This window comes from Ambystoma mexicanum, chromosome 3p (assembly GCF_040938575.1).
Source record: "Ambystoma mexicanum isolate Mex_15411 chromosome 3p, UKY_AmexF1_1, whole genome shotgun sequence".
Lineage (NCBI taxonomy): Eukaryota > Metazoa > Chordata > Amphibia > Caudata > Ambystomatidae > Ambystoma > Ambystoma mexicanum.
The window spans coordinates 515,918,089-515,941,795 of NC_090925.1; the positions used below are offsets into that span (position 1 = coordinate 515,918,089).

Consider the following 23,707-nt stretch of genomic DNA (forward strand, 5'->3'; position numbering starts at 1 on the left):
TTAGCACGGTGAGTTCCTCACGGGAGAAGTGTACCTGCCGCTTGCGGTCGCACTCTTTCTTCGCTACTTTTCCCATTTTTCTTGGTTTCGCTAGGGTGGATGACGGGTTGGGGTGTGTCTCAGGGTAGTGTTTTTAGTGGTTGTGTGGGTTTTGTGGTTTTATAGGTGTACGGCGGGATGTTTCCCGTTCCGGGCCCATGTTTTTACTTCCGTTTCCGTATATTTCCGGTCACCGTACTTTCCGGTTGGCGCTCACTGCGGTGTCCGCTAAGATGGGTGGCGGTATTGCACCTAGGGCGCCGTACGGCGGCGGTGTGGGCCGTTTTGGGGTCATTTCCGCCATCGCGGACTTTGCACTTCCGCCATGCCGTGGTGCTTGTGCCCGATGGGTCGGAATGGGCCGCACTTTGCTCCATCGTGCAATGGCGGAAACGCTATTTACGCTGTGGCGGTCCGGTCAGTCACTTTCCGCCAGGGTCGTAATGAGGGCCATAGTCTTGCATAACAGCAGATGGGCGACCACATATCCGTAAACCGCACCCATGCTCAGCAAATGGTGCTAACTGAACGGAAGCTGCCAACAGGACATCACAAATCTTTCTCTACATTTATCCCGCTACACGCTACTAACTGATCCCACCCTCTTATCTTTTAGACCCACTAGAGTGCCAGGGGGCCGCTCCGGTGGTGGTAGTGCAGGGTATAAATATTCTTTAACATTAACATGGTGACCATGCCAGACAACTCTTGGGGTGGAATAGAATTTGCCCCACCCAGTTCCTGAAGCAACCCCCTTCCATCACCAGTTAGCCATGTCCAGTGCTTTAAGTGGGCTGGGCCTCGGCAGTTTCCTAAAAGTGGGGCTGAGCTGGGGGCCCCGGTCCCACCTCAACCTCTGCATACACATTATCCTGATTCAGCCACAGCCGCGATGGGAAATGTGCCCGCCATTTTCGAGTAATGCAAGCTGCCAGAAGTGCCAGCCAGCCATAGCTGTGCCTGACTGGCACTTCTGTCAGTCACTGTAACTTCCTCCTGTGATCTCTCACGCGACAGGCCACAGGAGAAAGCTAGTGTTCTTTTGTTTCCCCCTCCCCAGGTCACAGAGGTTTCTTTGACTCTTGGCGAACCTGGGGACTCTGTGCTAATTTCTATGTTTATAAAAGATGGCTTGAAAAGGGAACAATTCAAGCTATCCTTTATAAAGCTTTGCCGATGGACAAAGACGCCTGGGGTTTTGTCCGTCGTCAAAGCTCTACAAAAGATGGATTGAATTGTGTACTTTTTAAGCCATCTTTTTTATAAACATAGAAAAATGGCTTGAAAATTATGCAAACCATAAGGTTCGCACACAAAAATATAAATGTCATATATTTGTGTGCGTACCTTACTATGGTCTGTGTACTTTTAAAGCCATCTTTTATAAACACTTGTGTATAGGTGCGTTATAAATGCCATATCATAAACATAGAAATGTGTAACATATGTCTATGTTTATAAAATATGGCTTGCATAGTACACAAACCATAGTAAGGTATGTATACAAATATATAAATGCTTAAATGCATTTATATATTTGTTTGCACACCTCAATATGGTTTGTGTACTTTTTAGGCCACGCTCATCCCGCAATCCACGGCCCCAAATGAGGCCCCCCTCTCGATTTCTTACCCCAAAGCCCTGGCCACGTTCCCCACTCTCTCGAAATGTAGGTTTCGTTGCGCCCCTGCCGTCATTGGTCCACTACTTTTTAAGCAACATTTTTTGTTTGCTTGATTCGGTCGTTGAAATATTTGACATTTATCTTGAATATTAGTCACGTCATTCGACGGGTGAGCGGCCTCGGCGCAAAAAGTTACAAGATCTGCGACATTTCCGATTGCAACTCCTCTCGTTAAAAAAAGTGATTGTTTTCACGCATCAGAAAGGTGACGTGGAGGTACCTTAGACGTGCTTTGCCACCAACGTAAACGTGTTTAACGTGATAGACACATGACCATGTTGCGTTCCTAGGTTCATTCCTCTAATGTGAATTTGTCAGAACTACAGGTTCTTTCCCACGTGTTACAGTTTGTTAGACTAGTAGGGGACTGGGTCACGTTGAAGGCTGCAGTGAAGTAGACAACAGGGGTCAGGAGTATACGGGGTTGTAGTGCTTCGAAGATGCTAAGGCTTCCAGATTTAGATCTAATCGGAACTATCGATGAGGACCAGGAGGTGCCGGAAGAATCCGAGTCTGATTCTGGAGGAGAGGAGGTAAGAAGGGGGATAGTACTCGTGGACCGAAGGGTACTAGGGTACGGGGAGAGCCAGTTAGAGGAGTGCGTATTCAGCGAATGGGGGAAAGGACTGCATCCCCATAGGTGGGCACGGTCGGACTGTGGCATACAATTGTCTCGGGGACCAATACAAAGGTGGGCCGCAGTTTCAAATGGCAATTCATTCCTTTTGTGACAGCCTGCTTGTGTACCCAAGCGGGACCTTTTTGATAACATGTGATGCAAATTGTGCACTTTAAAGAATATTCAATAACACTGGTCAAAACTACTAACCGTCTGGTGAAGTAACATCAAATATGGCCCACATGTGCCAAAAAAGTGGCCCACTTTGACTAACAAACAGGCCCCACACTAGCATGTTGTGTTCATGCTTTGGTCATGGGCCTATTGCCCTATTTGCCAGTCCGAGCCTGTAGGTGGGGCGGTTGTTGATCCATAACTTATTTAGCTGATTCTCAAGTGTTGGAACTGAGGTGAAGATGTCTGTTAAAATCTGGAGACTGCCAGTCATGAAAAACGTTGTGCCCCCCAAAGTCCCCTCACTCACTGGGCTCCCAGGTGGTGCACGTTGTTTTTGATGTGGCATTCATTCCTCTCACCATGATCTCAGGCAGCCCTCTGATCCCTGCTTTGAGCGAATGGACTGTTAGATCCTCCTCTGAGCCAACACACTCCCCCCGCCTTCCTCCTGAGGCACCAACTCACCTCCTGCCCTCTCTGACAGTTGCAGTGTAAGACTGCTCCAGCGCTTCCAGATCAAGGCACGCCTGCCATATTTGTTCTGCATTGAGCCGGTCTGTTAAGGTTTCTTGGCTCAGCGAACGTTACCGTCTCGCTACGTAGATATTTTGCAGTGGCGTCGCTAGGGGAGCGGGTTGGGGAGGGGCACTTGTTCCACCCCCCCTACCAAAGGCGTGCAGTGTTCTCTGTTATTGGTGTTATGTGACACTCAATAAGGCAAATGTCTGCATATCACATGGCAAATACACTCCTTTTTGTCTCAAAGCTAGCAGTGATCTTGGTATGCATTCTGGCATCGGCACGAGCCACTTCTCTGGTGTTCCTGCCCGGCTTCTAAAAAGCGACTATACAGTGTGCAGAGCAGCTTGCAGCCCCTCCAATCAGAATGTAGCACACAAAACTGCTAATGATGGGCCATTAGTCACTGAATAATAATAATTTAGCATTTATAATGCTACAAATTCTCAGGTATCTGAGCGCTGCTTATTACCCACGATGTGTGGTGCTCCTTTATCAATCTCGGAAGGATGAAAGGCTGAGTTTGGCCCTGCCAGTATTCAAACCTGCATCAACAGGCTCTGCACAGATGTCAAAGCTAGCGCTCTACTAGCTGTGCTATCAGGCTGCATTCTGTGGTTTTGTGCCTGCATTCTGATGAGAGGAGAGGTGCAGTGGGGTGTGAGTAGTTGGTGTGCACAAAAGCCTCTCTGCAGGAGTGCTTGTGATGTCACACATTAACCTTTCATAGGCGCCCCCACCCTACTTTTGTCTGTGGCCCCCCTACTTTTGTCTTTGGCCCCCTCTGTGCCCCACCTAAATGTTTTTTCTGGCGACGCCACTGGATATTTATGAAGGCATGGGGACATCTTGGCCTTGTTGGTTCGGTTGTCCAGCATTTCAGTATTGCATGTACTATAATGCGTTATTTGTATAGCTCCTTTCACAACTAGTCTGGTCACAACGCGTTGTGGGTTATGGGGAAAGAAGCCTTTGATCACCAGGGTGGCTGAAGGATCATGTAGAAATCTACAGCCGCAAATCTTATTGCACGTTGGCTTCAAGTGGCTAAATTGTAATTAGTGCACCCTTTGGTAGAATCCTGAAGTGCCCAATTTGAGCATATAGTGGTGTAAGATTTGCTTCACTTGTAAAATTACCGCACTTGTAGGAAAAGTTAGGAGGAGAACTACTGATTGGGGGTAGAGTATCTGTGCACAAAAGGACTGATGGATAATTTGTGTGGTAAGACTTGGCATAGTAGTGAGGTGTGTGCAATAGGGCAAATGGTGATGAACTGGATAAAGAGGACTAAGTAAGGACAGTTAAATGTGCAACGTATGTTGGAGCCAGTGCCTTAAGTGGCACGGGGAAATGAGCCGGGGCTCATCAAGGGCAAGGCATACATTAGTTTTCAAACATTGATTAGCAGAGTTTGCTAATAAAATTATTTTTGATTAGCAAACAACCTCATTTGACTAGCAATTTTGTACTAATATTGTTAATGTCACCAGAAGTTATTTGTACCCAAGACATGAAATGAGCAACAATACAGCAGTTTTGAGTAAGACTTTAGTGAGAGGAGTCAGGCCTTGCACATTCTTTAAACTTCAACTAGACCTTCAGGTCAGGTAACTTAGTTTACTTATTCAACCTAAACATTTAAAATGTGATTTCTTTAAAATGGTGCATGTCCCTACAAATCCACTTCATGTTTGGCACACTGCTGCTACCCAGAGGCCAGCCATGCACAGTGAAACTTTTATTTGACATTTTTTCTGCAAAGTAAATATTAAATGAAAGTTTCAAACATCTCTTGCAAATGCTACTTGACCTTTATAAAAATCTACTTGACTTTGCGAGGGGGCGAAAAGACTTTGCGAGCCATAGATGAGTTGTCTGTAAAATGTAAAAGGTTAGCTGCATGAATAGACACAAATAAATAGATATGATCAAAAAGGCTCTGAAGACAGTTTGGCCAGCTGTCTGCAGATGGCAATATATAATTCAATCATAAAACAAAGTGTACTCTGGAGGCCAACTTCAGTGTCTGGTATTGCAGTAGATCTGTAGATGTACAGACTGGATGGAATTATTTATCACTACTTTGCGTAAGCATCTAGTTCGCTTTGTGTATTCATTATGTATGAGGTAAGAAAGAGACTAAGCAGAGTGGATTGTCTAGCAGCCATAGAACTGGGCAAACTAGGTGGAATATTGTAGTTTGTGGTCATCTCACTTTCAGGGTAGCTGGTATAAAGCAACAGAGTGATGATGCAGAATTTCAAGGCTTATGGGTTTGCTCATGGGTTGAGCACCAGTTAAGATGTATGCAACCTGCAGGTTACAGTACTAGGTTTGCCATCAAAAGTATTTGATCATGTACATTAAGTGTTCACTTGTCAATACGATGCATCTTTTCCAATGAACTACAGTGGACACTATGAAATTTAGATACACTAACCTAAACTTTACTGTAACAAATGGAGATGATGCAGTTTGTTACAGTATCAATACTGTAATTATGCATTATGTAACAACTTACATTTTAGGAATGGAATTGCATGACTATTTTTATATAAATATAAAGTTGACACATACTGGTCTTTGCCGGACAGGATATAGAAAGCTTAATAAAAGTATCATCCCGATTACTTCTGGTTTGCAATTATTTGAAAAATAAAAATAAATTCTTTCCTAACACTACCATACATGCTTTTGGCACTTGAGTGGAGGAGATGATTACTGCTGCACTTTCTCTCCATTAGCACTTGAAGTGAACTGACAAAAGCGGGTAAAGAGAGCATGGGCAAGAGAGGAATCTGGGTGAGCTGCGAGTTCATTGAAGAGGTCAACTTAAATAGTTAACTTTGCTATACAAGTGTCCATTTGATTAGCAAACATACATAATTGCATAGCAAATTGCTATGCAACACTGCTTATTTTATGCCTTGAAGGGGGCATGGCCTAACGGTAAGGGGGTCGCCTGCTGGGAAGTTAGGCCACGCCCCCTTGAAAAACCACAGCTTAATGTGGCAGCCCTTAGTAGAGATCTGCATGATCTCTACGTTTATTACTTAAAGAGATGCCTGGCAGGTGACAGCAGCCACATGTTTTCAGTCTAAATGGTGGTGCTGCCCCTCGCCAAGCATTTGACGAGGGGCAGCAGCACCATGAAGGCTGAAACTGTGAGGTCGCAGGAAGTTGAGACCTTTTTGCCTGAAGCAGCCGCCAATGAGTGGGAACTTCAGGCGTTTAGAAAAAAGGCTGGTTTCCAAGATGGCCATCGTACACTTGAGACGTGCGCAGGCGGACCTCGTCCCGAAACGGATTGCACTGGCACACTGATAAGATCATTAATCAGCTGGTCCCCTAACCCTGCGACTGCAAGGACGTTTTGTTGGTGCCTAGGTCCTCTGTGACCCCAACCGGACAAGAAGTGACCTAATAAGGCTGGAGGAATTGGTGATACAAAGATCGGCCACCCCCGTGTTCCTGTATGCTGTACCCAGCGAACACGGCCCACCCATACTCTTATACAGGTAGCGGTCATGCTGGAAGATTGGGACTCGCTGGAGCAATACCGTGAAACTCTGTACTCCCCGAGACTGACGTCAAAGACACAGCAATTGAAAAGACAATACTGCATGGTGTAAAGCGGCTCCAAATCATTTGAATGGGCCTCAAGGTAACTGAAAGAACGAGGAACCAGGCTACTTCCTCTCTAGTTGTCGGGACAAGCGTCTGCACGGATTTGCAACCCGACACTTGAAAGGAAGTGGGACTCGTCAGCAACTCTACCGGTAAGCGACCCTGGAGTGTACTTAAAGATATCTTGCTGGGGGAGATTACACGAAGTTGCAGGAGCAGTATAATCTTAACTCATAAAACTACAGAGCTGCCAATGTGGTGTGAAGGAGACTTGGTGCAAAAGTGGATATATCCTCATTCCTGAAACATTGTGGGCAGACCCGAAGCGCTTTCAACTCACTGGCCCCACCCGTAATCACATTGCTATTACTCAAATCTATACCGAATCACAAAAGTGTCCGACTATGCTGTAATTCATCCGGCACCCGCTCTTCAACTGTAATTGCACAATTGTCTTGTAGCGTATGTACTTTAAAATCTTCAGCAGGAGCTTCAGGACGACCTCATGTAACAGATCCAAAGCTAGAAGAACCTCAGAGCCTTACCCTTATGACTAATCGTAGAACTTGTGCACAGATTTATGGAGTTTGCGGTACTTGTTGAGTCAGTGCCACTAGCAGCGCACATCATACAATAAGCAGCGGGTTCATAAATTACTGAACCAACAGCACAGGCCATTCTATATACAGAGCCTTCAGGCACCAACATCACCAGAGGCCCAGTGTATAAGTAACGCTGGAAGTAAGTACCTACTGACATATCTGTAGCTCCTGCTTATTCATTGACTACCGCTGCACAGCTAAATATTTTATTACTGCATCAATCCCATTGACATCTGACCCGTATACCATTTTAACGCGGGGCATTGTAACCCCAGATACTCTTGACTGCAGCAATTGTACTTGCAAGGGATACACCAACACTTTCAACACTGGGACTAGCATCTACTGCATTATTGCAGTTCCATCAATATCATCTGCAAGCGCCCCGCATGCACACTTGCTTCTATGCTCACAGCTAACAGACGGCGCTTAGGGCTGTGGGCTCCCCAGGGCATTCTAGAAGGTTGGTGATGAGCAAACAAAAGGCAGAACACTTTGATCAAGAAGAGTGCCCATGCAACGGATGCACAAGTAGGGCCTCCACCAAAGAAGGCGCTCTATGCCGGGCACAAAAAAGAAGGTCGCACTGACCGGTCATTCTAATCCTCAATCAACAAAAGAAAGTCTGTTAAAAGATATTTGGCTAGAACTCCCAAGTCTCAACAACTCAGTACCGCTACTCGAGCTATTGACTCTCCAACAGCAATGGCAGGTGCCAAAGAAGATTTAGAAAAGTGTTTTCAGGACTTTCAGACTACGTTCACAGCACATTTCAAACACTATTTAATGCATTCATGTCAGAGATTAAACCTATGATCACAGAATTAGGAAAAGATTTAACGGGTATGGGTGAGTTTACAGATGCAAACGAAAGATCGATACAAGATCTGACGTACGAAAGAGCGCAATCGGAGGACCTGATGGAACATTTGGCGAGATCAACACATAACCTTGAAATACAATGCAAAGATATAGAAAATAGGTCTGGTAGAGCGAATATTTGAGTCAGAAACCTCCCTGAAGAAGTCGGAGAACCGGAATTTAAAGATGCAATAATTACAATCTTCTAAGACCTTCTGAGTAATGATGATGAAGAAGAGACAATATTTCTGGACCGTGTCCATAGAGAGTGTCCGAAGAGATCTGATCCAGGGCCGTACCCCAGAGCTTTGTTAGCAGCATGTGGCGATTACCCACATAAAGAACATATTCTAAAGGTAGCCAGACAAGCAGACCCGATCTCATATAATGGATCTAACATACAAATCTACCAAGATCTTTCTCCACTCGTGCTACAAAAACGCACGGAAATGCAAATGGTGCTAAAAACACTACATTCACATTTGGCGTGACGTTTGCAGTGGATGAGAGGCAGCCCAGGATTACCACTCGGGATGAATGAATAGAATTATTAAACATCGTAGAAGATGACAGTGATATCCTACGATCGTCAACAACAATCTGGTCATCCACTTCTAGCGACAATGCGTGATGGACCGAGTGGAGAAGCAGGAAGCATTGGTCGTAAACTTGGAAACGCTGGAACACGCGCCTTAAAGGCCCTCGGAAATTTCTAAAAAAGTGACATTCACTTGAGTGAGGAAAAGGGGAATATTTGAGGGATGTTCTAATTATGGTACTGTATTGGAGGCCCGGGACGAGGCACTCCAACTTGGAATCTGTGGAGAGGAGGTGAGGGTTTTAGGATACCCTATGAACCCTGGAGAAAGTGGTGATCCACGGCGAAAGGTAGATGATCGAAGGTACTCCAGGTACTATGGGTCACACCAGGGTTGGGGGGGCGGGGTAAAGGGAGTTGGTGGGTCTAAAGTTACGAATGTGGGCGGGGTAAGGGTACTAAGTTTGGGTAGAGGGGTAGTGGAAGTACCGTTTGAGGTGGAGGATGCAGAAACGAGGATCGCTGTTTAGGCTTGGGGCAAGTACAACGGCACATTTTTAAAAAACCCTACATATTCAAGTGTATATCACTTAATATTCACAGGGTAAACACCCCTGTGAAACGTAAGACATGAGGGGCTTTTGGCACGACACGGTCCAGACGTACTGGCATTGCGGGAAACCCACATAAGACAGCAAGACAAGCATAGACTACAAATACATTATCCCGTAATCATACAAGCCAATGCGCATAAGAAGGCCAGTGTTTTAATCGCAATTAGAATGGGGGTACAATTTTAAATAATTAATACAACGGCGGACAAAGAGGGTTGCTACAGATTTGTCTTGGATGAAATGGAATCAACAAAGATCACCCTAGTTCAAATTATGCTCCGGCCAAGATGGGTTTTTGAGAAAGACCATGGCGGCGGGAACAGCTAATATTTGGTGATTTTTAATATAGCATGGGACACACACCGGGACAGGAGTGTGACGAGCCAATATGGTAATATCCCCTCCTTCACATGGGTTATGCTTAAAAGTTGAACAATTGGCGATTTCTGATGTATGGGTAACTTTGAAAGGAACAGAGAAGGGATAAACTCACTATTCCCATGTCCACAAATAATTTTCACGTATAGATTACATATGGTCATCGACCACGCTGTAAGGCTATATTACAAATATGGAGATTAACATGATTGGACTGTCAGATCATGTGCATCTGGAGATAGAGCTATCTATTCCAAGTATGACATTGGGTATATGGTCCTGGGTTTGCCCCAAGAGCTTTTTCGAGACTCGCTAGTGAGAGAAAAACTAGTGGGGAAAGAACGTGGAATTTTTTTAGTTAAATGATACGGGTGAAATAGCGATAAATACATTATGGGATGCCTTTAAGGCTACGTTTCGCGGGGAACTAATTTCAGGGGGGACTCACAGACATAGGCAAAGGGCTGCATTAGAATCGGAATTGGAGGCTGAATTGAAGCACACGATGAAATAAATGGGAACAGACGGAAGGCTAATCACTTAAAAGGCATATAGAAATATAAGGGGAGATTTCAGCTTCTACAAACCGCAAACGCAGAAAAAGACTTATTATACGCAAAACAAAAATATTACGTAAAAGCGAATAAAGCTGACCCATTGCTGGCCAGGCAATTAAGGCAAAATAAGACATCATAAACTATTTTAGGTGTAAAGGATATTACAACAACCCCACAGATTCCTACTCAATTTGAAATAAAGTGGAGTAAAACTCCTCAATCAGATAACACTATAGCCCAAAAGACATACACTCGGTTAAGCTCCCAACTATTACACCTTGGGTTCGTGAACAGCTTGAACAAGATATAACAGAAGAAATCTTAAAAGTAATCTGTAGCCTACCTCTCGTTAAGGCTCTGGGTCCTGATGTATATTCGCCCCCCCTCCCTGTTTTTTTTTTTTTTTAATTTATCAATCAATATTGGCCCCGAAATTGGCAAAACTCTATAATTCATTTAAAGACTGTAACTCCCTCAATGGAGGAAGCTAAAATTATTATTTTTCCAAAACCTAACAAAGACCGCACAATATGTGGTTCATACAGACCTATTGCCCTGATTAACCTGGATGCTAACATTTATACAAAAATCCTTGCTAGCAGATTAGTGGAAATTCTACCATCCCTAATCCACCCTGACCAATTTGGGTTTATTAAACATCGACAAACACACGATAATATCAGAAGGGGCTTGTGATTTGATTGAGAAAACGACTAAGACGAAACAACTAGCACTTTTTCTGTCACTAGACGCTGAGAAAGCGTGCGACAGAGCAGAATAGTCGACCTGTTTCAATCTTTAAAGGCAATGGGGTTCGGCCCTCTGTTCATGCAAATGGTTCGAGTGAATTATAAAGACCCCAAGATAACCTTATTAATTAATGGCCAGGTATCTACATCTATCACACTATATCTAGGAACTAAACCGGGATTCCCACTTTCTCCACTTGGAACCCTTTTTAGCTAAGATTAGGCAAACAGACCAAATATGTGGGATACCATTCGGGGGAGAAAGCTATAAAATAATGCATACACGGATGATGTACTGATCACGTTCACAGATCCGATAGAGTCTCTGATGGCAGTCAGGAGAGAACTGGAGGAATTCTGCAAAGTAGCAGGCTTAAAAATAAACTTGAAGAAAAATAAGTAAGGTTGTAGCCTAAAAAGCACTCCCTTGGCGACTGCTATTATCTTAAAATAAACCAAGTGTTGAATAGCTAAGAGTACATTTGTTAAGTTGTCAGCATGAGTGTTTCCCAAAGACTGTGTGGCTGCTACACAGGTATATTATAAGTGAAAAAGAAATTGGGAAGAAATGACTCAAGTGCGACAATCTTTTTTCAATAATATGCACGGTGAGTCATTCAATTAGCGTTAAAACAAATTCCACTTTAATTCAATGAAAGAAAAAAGTTTCCAATTCGAAGTGTTGATAGCAAATTAAAAATGTGCAGACTATCTGATAACTTCACACCTTATATTCTTGCATCAAAGAACATGTGCAGATTCTTACTTCACTCCAAATTTTGTATCTTTAGCTCTCTGTATCTTTAACTCTCGACACGTGTTTCCCCATTGATATTATCAAAGGTTCATCAGGAGAAGAGATACTTTCTAATAAAAAACAAAAAATATATACTTGTAAAGACTAAACAGTACTAACAACAGTGTTTACACATTCAAAACAATAATTAGTTCCATTTGAGGTTTAAACAATAAACATTGTGTTTGACTCACCCTATTGTTCATACTGATTTTTCCAGAGTCAATTTCCAAATGGTTAACGTTGCATCAAGTATATGGTGAATGACTGTTATGTCCTAATCCTTCTTTAATTCAAGTTTGCATGAATTGCCTTCTAATCAATGTATACATTCTATGGATCCGAGGCACTAAAAGGGGAAGAGAAAGGGTAATTACCTAATGTCAGCTGTGGAGCGCTTGGAGAAAAGAGGTTTTTTTCCATTTAGTAATCTATTCCTGAAAGGTAGCTTACCTTGTTCTAAATCTTGTGCGTAGTGTAATCCTTTCTTGCCATGATGAGCATTTCCGGATGGGTCTGTATTGTTGAAGGAGTTTCGCGCTTTATTTATACTAATCGCGTGCCGCGATGATGTCATTACGCCGCGTCCACGTGATCTGCTGGCGCGACATGATGACATCATCGCGCAAATTACGCTTTGGTGGCCATTTTGGTTCGGGAGAAAATGTTTTTTGCTACATAAATCAGGCCAGATAGCAAATGAAAAATTTGAAGACTATCGAATTGGAAACTTTTTTCTTTTATTGAATTAAAGTGGAATTTGTTTTGACACTAATTGAATGACTCACCCTGCATATTATTGAAAAAGGGTTGTCGCATTTGAGTAATTTCTTCCCAATTTCTTTTTCACTTAAAAATAAATTTCACTAAGTCCGAAATACTGAATTTGTCCTTTACATCGCCCCCAAGTAGCTCAGGTGTTGACAAACGCTAAATTTGCCTGGGCAATGCACACATTTAAAATCATTAGGAGTAAACTAAACTAATATGCTACAGTCACTATATAAAGTAAACTTTCCTCCAATTCTTGAGGTACTTCGAAGCTTACTCTTAAGGTGGGGCTCACTTACAGTGTCATGGCTAGGCAATAAAAACTGGTGAAGATGACGGTGTTACCTAGATTGTTATATCTATTTCAGGCTCTCCCCATACAGTTTTTTAAAAAACATTTATTTAAATTGGCAATTTGTGGAGTACAGTAGTGAGATAGTATTGTCATGCAAATGTCAAACATACATAACATCAGTATTCGCATCTTACCCAGTTCACAGCACACTTTTTTTTACAACTAAGAACTGTAAGTAGACAGTTTATAGGTTACATCCGTAATACATTCACTTGTCTGAGTCCTCACGCAGGCTCTCCCCATACTTATACCGTTATTGTTCTTTCTTGATTTACAAGGGATGATCTTGAAATTCATTTGGAATAATAAAACTCCATGGATAGCAATGAAAACTTTAATGATCCCTACAAATAAAGGGGGTATGGGACTTCCCAACTTAGTTATATTTTACTGGTGCTGCAGGACTGGTTCTCTGTAGATACTGAGGAAAAAATGGACTAAAATGGAAAGAGCAATATGTGGCTCCCGTATAGCGGATCCACTTTGGCTTCCCAAACAGGACTGCCCCACGAACATGCATGCTAGCTAAATTACACACTTGGTCAAAAATGTTTGGGGCAAGGCAGTAAAACGATATCAAATTACAACATACTTCCCTTACACACCGATATCTGACAACCTGCAGTTTAAACCAGGCTTGGAGAAGAGCTCTATTCCAAATTGGAAAGAATCAAATTGCACTAAAATTAATATGTTCTAAGGCATTGACTTTAAATTGTTCGAACAATGCAAAAAGGAGTTGGGGCTAGTGGAAACAGATTCCAATACTTTCAGGTTCGACATTGGCTAGTGGCTCCCCCGGACAAAGCAGTGGCCCTTAGACCGCTGACAGCATTTGAGAAATGTTTGATTTCAAACCCGGGGGAGAAAACTCTTACTTCTAACCTTTTATCGTCTTTTCCAAGAGGAACATTTAGCGGGCACCCTGAAATACGCTCAAAACTGGTTTCAGACTCCGGGGGTTTCCATATCCACGGAGGAATGGCAAAAACTGTGGAGAGAGATTCCTAAGCTAACACGCTCCGTACAAATCAGAGAATCATGGTACAAAGCCATGTTACAATGGCATTATACTCCACATAAAATGAAACTAATAAACACAGACAAATGTTGGAGGAAATGCAATAACAAAGGAGATTGGGTACACACATGGTTAGACTGTCCCAAATTGGCTAATTATTGGGGAACCATTAATAATTATATTCAACAAATGTTTGGAGGACGTCCACAGGCTCATATAAAAGATCTTCTGCTGGGAATCGTAATCCCTGAGGAAAGAAAATGGCCTAAAAGTAAGCGGAAAGCACATAATATCTACGGGTTGGGTCTTAGTGGTAATAGCCCAACATTGGAAAGATAAAGATCTTCCACATATCCATGATTGTTTTCTGAAAGTATGGAACTTTGTTGCCTTGGAGTGGCTGACTTATACTATTCAAGGGGCGCAAATGGCCTTTTTGGGAAATGGTACTACAATTTCTACAGGACGACTACAATGTTGCGCTTTGCCCTCATAAGCTTCGGATTCTAGGTATTGCATAAACTTTTTTTGATATGCATTGTTGCGGACGGGAGAGGGGGGTGATAGGGTATAGAGGGATGCGGTGGGACTTAGGTGTGAGGGTGGGGAGGGAAAAATGTTTTTTTTTTTTTTCTGTTTTTATTTAATTTGAAATGTCAATACAAATATATTTTTTTTAAAAACAGGCCGCTCTACGAGCCACAAAAAAAGGCAATGGCTTCCAGTGCCCTCACCTTTTCCAGCCATCTCTTGATTAAAGGGATGCCTCGCAGGTGCCAGAGCCACCATTATGGAGAAAAGGATTTTTTTTTTTCCTGAAGTTCTAGCACATGATCGGGAGCTTCAGGCTTTAGATAAAAAGCCTTGTCGTCTAGCAGCCGGAGCTGCCAGGGGATATTGGTGAGCCCCGGCAGGGCCCCGCCTCAGAACCATATTTCTGAGCCATTTGTCAATGGGACACCTCTCCCGTTTGGCATCTCAATAAGAATGCCCAACGGGAATGGTGACCCGCTGGCAGGACAATGTGTGCTGACTAATTCATGCCCAATACTCTCATTGTCCTGGCAGCAGGACACCTCACCTTTTCTGAACGCGAGAGGTGTCCCGGTGCCAGGCTAATGCCCCTAGGAGCTCCGGGCAGCAGAGGGACTGTGTCAAAAGAGCATTTCATTGTGAGCCACTAGGCCACTGATGGGAGGGGGGGGTGCTATTAGCATGGACTTTTGTCCCTTTTGAAATGGTAATGGGAGGGAGTGATCAGAAATGAAGGGCATATAATGCTGCATGCTTTATGAAATAATGACTATGGCTTTAAAACCCAAGAGGGACTTATTAGGCTCACATTAATCTGCATGATGCTATTGTGACTTCGCTTGCAGGATGGGGAGAATAAAACTAAAGTCATACTCTTATTGCTCAACATATTTCTATGACCATGTATATCGTGTGTGATGTATATGGTGTATAGTTTTACTATGAAAGGCTAGTTTATTATGTAGTGTGGTTTGCTTCCAAGGCATTGCTATAAATAAAGTATTATTTAAGCACGTGAGATGTAAAGCAAAACCTTAATAAATATCTATATTAACTAAACCTGGGAAGATGTGCTCAGTTGCTTAAATTGTCCACATCCCAGTTTCATCATTTAACCAAAGTGTGTGATCCTGGGCAAATCATTTAATCGCACTGTGTCTAATCTGCCGCTCTGTGTGATTAATTTCATAGCTTATGTTAATAAAAGCTGCTATTATTTATTTTTTTTAAACCTAATGACTATAGAGTTTCTCCATATATAATAGTGCAATTTAGGTATTTTGCACCACAAAGTTATTTGCCACTTGGCTTGCTTATGGCAACATATTCTAAAGTAACTTCAAGTATCATAGACTGATGCTCTTTGCAATGTTCCCTTCTATGAAATCATTTCTGTTGGTGCAATACATATGCAAATTAGGAGGTTTGCATGTATTTTGCCCCAGAGCGCCTGGCAAAGTTCCAATCAATGTGTTTCCTGCATCTTTAATGATTCTGCAGTTTTATTGCCATCTGCCACTAATGTTATCAAAAAAGTAGATGGGGGCAGAGGTGGGCTTTTTGGGGCCCCGAATGAGACCTTATGGAATAGAGTGCACTTCGTTTGTGGGAAGGGGACAGTAGCAGGACTTCTTTTGTATCCTATCCACCCCCCCCCCCGACTTTTGCAATGCTGGGTACTCCCCTGGTTGTAGCATAGACTAGAAGACCTTTTTTTACAGATCTCCGCAGGACCACTTCAACTTTCCAGTTTGCAATTCACACACCCATGTTATTTGCCCCAGTGCTTCCTGGTCTGAGTAGTTCACTGTATTATGCACCAAAGTGAAATGTTCACCTTTTCTCTTTCCCCTCCCCTCAGGGTCAATTTAAATCACCTTGCTTTTACAGTTCATTCACTTTATTGCTATAAACTTTTCACCTTTCACTGCGACTTTAGAATGGGCTACTTCCTTTACTCAGTATCGCTGACCTTCCAGCTATCGTAACTCCAAAGATGACTCGCAGATCTGCCTTTCTTTGCGTCTCATCCATACACGTGCAGCCTTCAGTTGTGTGATGTAATGTTGCCACTTCAATCTTTCTTTAACACACACCGGTCTCTCGGGTCGCTTGCCAACTAACCAGCTGTGTGACTTTCTTTCTTGTCTTCCAGTTTGCGAGTCAAGGTCAGTACCGCAGGCTTAGCATCGCCTTCCCAACTCGGTCGTTCACCCAGGAGGGTCGCTGGTGTCCTTGAAACACAATGCAGCCTTCTTGTTTGGGATTCGGCCTTCTCCATGTGTCTTTCGCAGCCTTTTGGAAGCAAGGGAACTCCTGGGTTTCTCCACGCGTGGTTCTTGTCCCTCGGTCCGTTGCTCTGCTCCAGTAGGTCACCTGCGCCCCAGACGTTCTGCTGTTCCTCGTGTTCCACCTTGCTCGGAGTATGTCTCTATGTTCCGCCTTTTTATCTGTGTGAGGAGAGCTTATTGGTATCAGATGTATGCAATTGGAGTAAAATGCCTGGCTCTCCCTGACACAATCAGCGGGACATGTCCAACGTGAGGTGTACAAATTAGCATGTTTACTCTGTCGCCCTTTTCCTTAGCCCAGTGTTTGTGTGAAAAAAGGGGTCGGGACATCTGAGAATCCCATGAAATTGGAGGGATCAGGCGTACGGGAAGGGGAGGAATACCGTGTCTCGCCATTGGCTGCCTCACCCCCACTCCCGCACTGGTCCACCCCCAGGAACTGGATTCAAAAGCGATGGGCATGTCCTGGCCATCTGGATGACCAGTCCCCGAGGACTAGCGGGTGAGACACCCTTTGGTTTATCACAGTAAGCAGTATGGTGGGGTCTTACAGTATGACATAACTTCTCAGAACTTTAATGCTAGATAAACAGGTAATGGGAGCATACAAACGAATAAATTACATAACTGGTCAGGTAGTTAATAAACCAATTTGGATCTCCTTCTGAATACTGTCCGTTTATCTCAAAGGAGCAGATTGCACATGTTTCACTCTTGTAGCTCATGCAGGACGTTTGTTTTCTAAATTAGTTGTTCCTTGAGTTTTGGCGTAGTGGCAGGGCACACTTGGTGGCTTTCTTTGGCAAGTTTTTTTGTAAACCAGTCTATGCCCCTCTCCAAAGCAATTTTGAATGCCTGGGTCCACAATGTTTTGTTGGTAGTTTTTGCGTTTCCGCACTATGAGATTTATTGGGTAATGAATATCACAAATTATTATTGCTCCAACTGATAGCTGATGTGATTTCATTTGTGTGTGGAATCCTATCCTGTGGCTTTGAAACTAGACTTAAAGAACGTCTTCATTTGTCTCTTTGCCGCAGTTGGCTTTCAACCTTATGAACTAGCCTGTTTTAATGTTTTTGTTGTGCTCCACCTGTGACTGCTAGTCATTAAAATCATTGGAGGTAGTTAACAGTACTACATTCAGTTCTGTTGCTTTAGATGATCTCGAAATCCTGAAAAAGAATGCATTCCTTGCTATGTGTTGATGTACCGAAAGGGAAACTAAATACAAACACAAACGTGCAAACTTTCCAGAACCACCCGCTGACCCCAACATCTGTGTACAAAGGCAGCTCCTAGAGAGCAAGAGAACCGAGGCAGACCTCCAGAGAAAAACAGTCAGACGAAATACACACCATCACAAAGAGATGGAACAGATTACAGGCAAAGTAGGAAGTAATAGGACTTGCTGTCGCGCACAGCAACCCTTGTAACCATCATTATGGAATATTTTACATTTTTTTGTATAAATTCACAAGCAAATTAAAAATGATTTTCCCCTAGCTTCCCCTTCCATAGAGAACAAATACTCTACTCTATGGAACTTGGGGGATACTTTACAGCTGTTGGCATTGGAAGGTGCCAGTAGCTGGGCAGTGTCCATTCTGAACGTCTTGGAAATCCACCATGACGATGTGAAACCAACAGATCATAGGAAAGAAATCGCAATGTGTTCCTAACTCACCAGCAGACAATTTATTTTGCAAATGAACTTAATATATTTGGAGAAAACTATACAACCCAACAGCTTTTGGAATAATTAAATCGAGGAAGAAAGCTACTTCTAAACGACGAAAATAAAGGGTACCAGTTTAGTTAGGAATTGGCCACAGCTGGAAATCTAGTTTATATATACCAGGATTACATCACCCACTCATCAGAATATTGCAGCAGACCTGAATGATATATCCAATTGGTTAACAACTCTACAAGAAGCATACTAGCAGAGCTAGAACTGCTTCTAGATAAATGTTTGGGGGTAAACATTCAAGTTGCAAGCTACTAGACAGCCACAAAGACATCACTCACCACCTCATTTCTATACATGCAGTTCACCATTTCTTGCTCACCACGAGTCAAATATCCATCAATGGCTAGTTGTAAGTGCACATTTTGCTGCCCTGTAAATGTCATACCACAGGACTAATTGTACAAGAGCAAAAGGGCTACCTAACAGGCTAAGACTCCAGGAGGTCCACCATTTATTTTCTTCCAAAAGTTGACAAGCGTATCATGGATTGCCACTGGTTGGAACGTTCATGAATTTTCTAAGTTAGATCACCGAACCCATGTCTGAATATACTGATACTCTCTTTAGTTGAAACTCGAGTCCTGTTTCCTGTACTCCGTATGTATTTGAAATCATGGTTCTGCAACCTGCAGCTCGCTAGATATTGACTGCAACGCTTCTGATCCCACACGACTGACTTTGGTGGCTAGAGCTCATGAGGGTTATAGCCCAAAACATTTGGAGATCTAAAGGCTGCAAACCCCGGCTAAAAAATAAACTAAGAGCAATTGTGGAAGACTACATATTGATTAATTATGCTGTAAAGGCATTCTAAACATCAATCTAACACGATCTGGCTATTGAAGTAATGGAGTTATTTGTCTCAAAACAATTTGGCAACATATATCTCCAACTACAAGATGCTAATGGAAATGTTGGATTTTACTATGCAACATCTGCCACAGTTTAATAGATATTCGCAAAATAATTGGGGCAGTCCCTATGGGAGCCAATTATGCGCCATAGACTTCAAATAATTTTATGTTACACTTTTTTAGATCTTGTATGTCATGCCCACTATCGAAAGACATTAGAGAAACGGGTCATAAATTAGCGAGGTGAGTTCTTTAGTAATTCTACCTTATCGCCTTGGTGGGGAAGCTGAATGTGATGCAGTACAAGCGCAGAGCTACAGGAGAACTGCTGCTGGCCCTCACCTTTTGGAGAAAAATGGACGCCAGACAGATGGATACATCTGTGGGGTGGGATGAGAAGCGGGGGAGGTTGTAGGATGTAATGGGGTTAAAAGGGGGTTACTGGCGGGGAAGCAGGTGCGGCAGAGAGGGTAGAGAATAAGATTAGATGTTTGGGAAGTGGAGGGCATGAACAGAAGCAAAGGGACAGATGGGTGTTGGAGGAGACTGGGAAGTGCGTAGAGAAGGCAAGGAAGAGGTGGGGTAAAGTAAAAAAGTGGGGGCTTGGAGAACCAGAAAACGAGTTTGTGTAGTACAAGGAACACATAATAAGAAAATGAGATTGTAGAGGAAAGGAATGAGTCTGGCGGGAAAGAGAACCCTGAAGGGCAAAAGAGGTAGGCGAGGCAGGAGGAGAGAGGGACACAAAGCACATAGGTGCAGAGGAACAAACAAGAGTGAATGTTTTGGATACATGAGGCTGGAATTGTGAGCTTACACAGTGGGAGTGATGGAAGTGGAGCAAGGCGCTACCATGGTGCAATGAGGAGGCCCTTTAGAGTGGCAAGAGAAACTGGAGACGGTACGACTTAGAGCGGAAGGAGTAAAGGAGACGAGGCAATAGGGTGGCAAAGTGTGCACAAAGGTAAAGGACAAAGATCAGAATATAGGGGAATAATCCCAAAGGAGTGTACGTCCCCTCCACAATCCCCCTTACCTCATGGTGGAAATCTGAGACAGTCCTGATGGGATGGTCAAGACTATCAAGACCACCAATGAGAGGATAACATAAGAGGTCAAATGGGGTCGTAGGAGCTACGCCGAGAGAAGTGGAACCCAGAAGGGCAGGGTATCTAAAGGAGGAACTGGTACAAGTGAAAGGGGGAGCACAGCAAAGGCCCTAGTGAGCGAAGAATAGGGGAAGGAAGTTAAAATTAAGAATAAAAATTACCCTGAGAAAATGGAGGGTATAACTCCAGTGAACATAAAGGACCACATTGACACCCTCACTCCGGCCCTTGCCGATTTCTGCAACCACTCATTTGCCTCAGGATCCTTCCTCTCACCTCTAAAGCACTCCTTTGTGCATCCTCTTCTCAAGAAACCCACAGCTGATCCTTCTTGTCCGGCTATCTGTCGCCCAATTTCCATTACTCCCTTTCTGGGCAAACTCCTGGAAAAGCTGGCTATCTCTTAGCTTAACCTTCATTCCGATTCTATTGGCTGTCTCCATGACCACCAGTCTGGCTTCAGAGCTGCCAGAGGCACGGAAATTGCTCTTCTGAACATCCGTGAAGACCTGCTCTCAAATCTCGACACAAACCCTCTTCTGTCCTCATTCTCCTTGACCTCTCCTCTGCCTTTTGACACGGTTAACCACAATCTCCTAATTGCACGTCTCTGTGACACCCTGGGAATCACAGGTCAGGCTATGCCGTGGGTAACTTCCTTTCTCTCTGACCACCCATCGCAGGTGGAACTCGGAGCCTTTCACTCGACTATCGCTCTCTCAACCTGTGGCGTTCCCCAGGGATCTAACCTATTCCGCCTGGTTCTTCAACGTCTGTATGGCTGCCCTGGCATGTGTGTTTGCCACTTTCACCTCTAACTTCCAGTGTTACGTGGATGACGTGCAGCTATCTTTCAGGCTACCCTCAGCCGCCGCCGCCTCCTCCTCCTCCTCGCTCATATCTGACTGTCTGTCAGTCATGGTGTGCTGTAAACTACCTCTGCCTCAACGCCAGTAAGACTGAGATTGTTCGCATTGGAACCCCTGCTTCCGCTTTTCCACTTTCACTCTGGCCGGCCTCCCTTGGCCCTGCGCCCGCACCCACCTGCGAGGCAAGAAACCTTGGGGTCATTTTTGACTCCACTCTCTTCTTCTTCTCCTCTCACGTTTCGGACACCTCTAAAAAGTCTAACCATCTGCTACACCTCCTCAGAGGTACTCTGCTCACTGTCTCCAGAGCCCTGGTTCTCTCTGGGCTGGACCATTGCCAGTGGTACAGATTCATTCAAAATCTTCCACCCATCACTTTTGTGGTCAGTTTGTCTCACTATCTGGACTATTGCAACAGCCTCTACCTCAACCTCCCTTCTTCTGCCCTGCGCCCTCTACAACTCGCCCAGAACAGAACCTCAAGACTTATCCTTGCTCTCAAGCCCAGGGACTGCATCTCTCTGGTGCTGAAATCCCTTCATTGGCTCCCTGTGGCTGCAAGGATCAAGTTCAAGACCCTCTGCATTGTTCACAAGGCTTTTTGGGTCCTGGGACCGACCTACCTGCAACACTGCCTACCTAAATACTGTCCCTCACAAGCCCTCTGCTCATCTACCTCCAACCTTCTGCAAGTGAGCCGGTTCTCCAAGCAGAGATTTGGAGGAAGATCCTTATCCTCAGCAGGTGCCGCCTCCTGGAATAGCCTCCCTGCCGCCCTCCTTCTTTAGCCTGATCTTCTTAAATTCTGGAAACCCCTCAATACCTTCCTCTTCCTTCTCTCTCCTTCTACCCTGCTAACCTAGCTCTCTGCTCTTTCCCCTCTCTCCCTTCTCTTCCTTATGGCTTGCTGACTGGCCACCTGGTGCACCTCAGAGACTCACAGGTCCATGGCACCCCCGCCAGTCCTCATTCGCACTTGCCTCAGGGCCCTACACCCCACCCACACTCCACTTGAGAAATAACCCAAGAGAGTGGCTCTCTCTGCACTTATCCCAGGCCCCAGTCTCCACTGACCGGGTGCACTTTGTCCCCCCCTCCCTGTGACCTTCTGCGCACTAGCACGATCCGTACGCACTGTGCCTGAAGATCGTCTGTCTGTTCTCCCTTGTCTTCGTCCCTTGATTGCACTGGTAAACCGCAGTCAGGCCTATTTGCTGTATCTCAAACTGTTAAATGTATTTTACTCACTTATTCTGCCTGTGCAGACTTATTGTCTCCGAATTTCAAGGGCTCTGAGTGACTGTTGTTTTTCCCCATGGTCCCATCCTCCTTGAGCGCTACAATACCATACCTAGTATAGTGTGGGGAAGGGGGTGTAAAGGTCAGAGACTAGGAAAAATAGAGAATGGGAGAGGTGTTGGGGGGGATAATGGTGTGAGAGGAAGGGAGTGAGTGTCGGTCCCATTGAGCTGGTGAGGGGTGTAGGAGGGCCTCCCAGGACGATCAAGCAGGGGACAGGAGCCTTAGGGAGGGCCTTTGTGGGTGGGCAGGCTACCTAATCCTCAACCTGGGCAAATCAGAAATCCATAATTGCAAAATTGCTCTGATCCACCAACCCTTACCGTGGCCAATTGTCCTGGGAGCCCCACAAGCCGCATCCACCACCTTAAAAATCTTGGATGCACCCTGGACATAAACCTATCTCTCTGCAAACACATCAACTCTGTACCCAGAACCTGCCATTTCCACGTACGCATCCTAAAAAGAATCTTTCCCTACCTCTCTTATCCCCAAAGAGTCTCTACAATACTTCATAATAATCATCTCTAGACTGTAACAACTCCCTGCATCTCGGAGTCCCTGCATGCCAGCTCAGGAAACTTCAACTAATCAAAAACACAGCGGACAGATTGCTCCTTGCCCACAGAACACCTCACCCCCGCTCTTAGAATATTGCACTTGCTCCCTGTTAGCATAAGAACCACCTTTAAGGAAATGTGCATCACACACAAACCCCCAGAGATCTATGATCGGACTCCGCTCTCCTCCTCGCTGTCCCAGTTTACCACTCCACCAAAGTTGGTGGCTCTTAGTTCTCTGTCCTAGCTCCCACCATCTGGAACACTCTTGCTCAGCACATCAGCTGCATCGATAAGTACCTGTCCTTCAAAAAAAGCCCTCAAAATCTGGCTATTGCTGCATTATCCAGAAACCCTGCCCTAAAAAGGTCCAACCACCAATCCAAACTTATAAACGCGCAGCAACCCCAACTCCCCACCCACCCCCCATCATGACCCTGGACTCCCTCAATCACCACCAGGTGAATCACAACCCTTCATATATGAAATGCCACATGTACATGGCATGTACAGGAAAAACGGGCACAT

General features: G+C 44.3%; 1 protein-coding gene across 1 annotated transcript in view; it reads left to right on the forward strand.

Annotated features, from left to right (window-relative positions):
- Positions 1–1,922: 1,922 nt before the first annotated feature.
- Positions 1,923–23,707, forward strand: part of DDX27 (DEAD-box helicase 27) — a 1,027,557-nt gene continuing 1,005,772 nt past the window's right edge. The window contains exon 1 of the mRNA XM_069651193.1: positions 1,923–2,256. Within this exon, the coding sequence (XP_069507294.1) occupies positions 2,164–2,256 (93 nt within the window). The 5' untranslated portion in view covers positions 1,923–2,163. The remainder of the gene's footprint in view (positions 2,257–23,707) is intronic.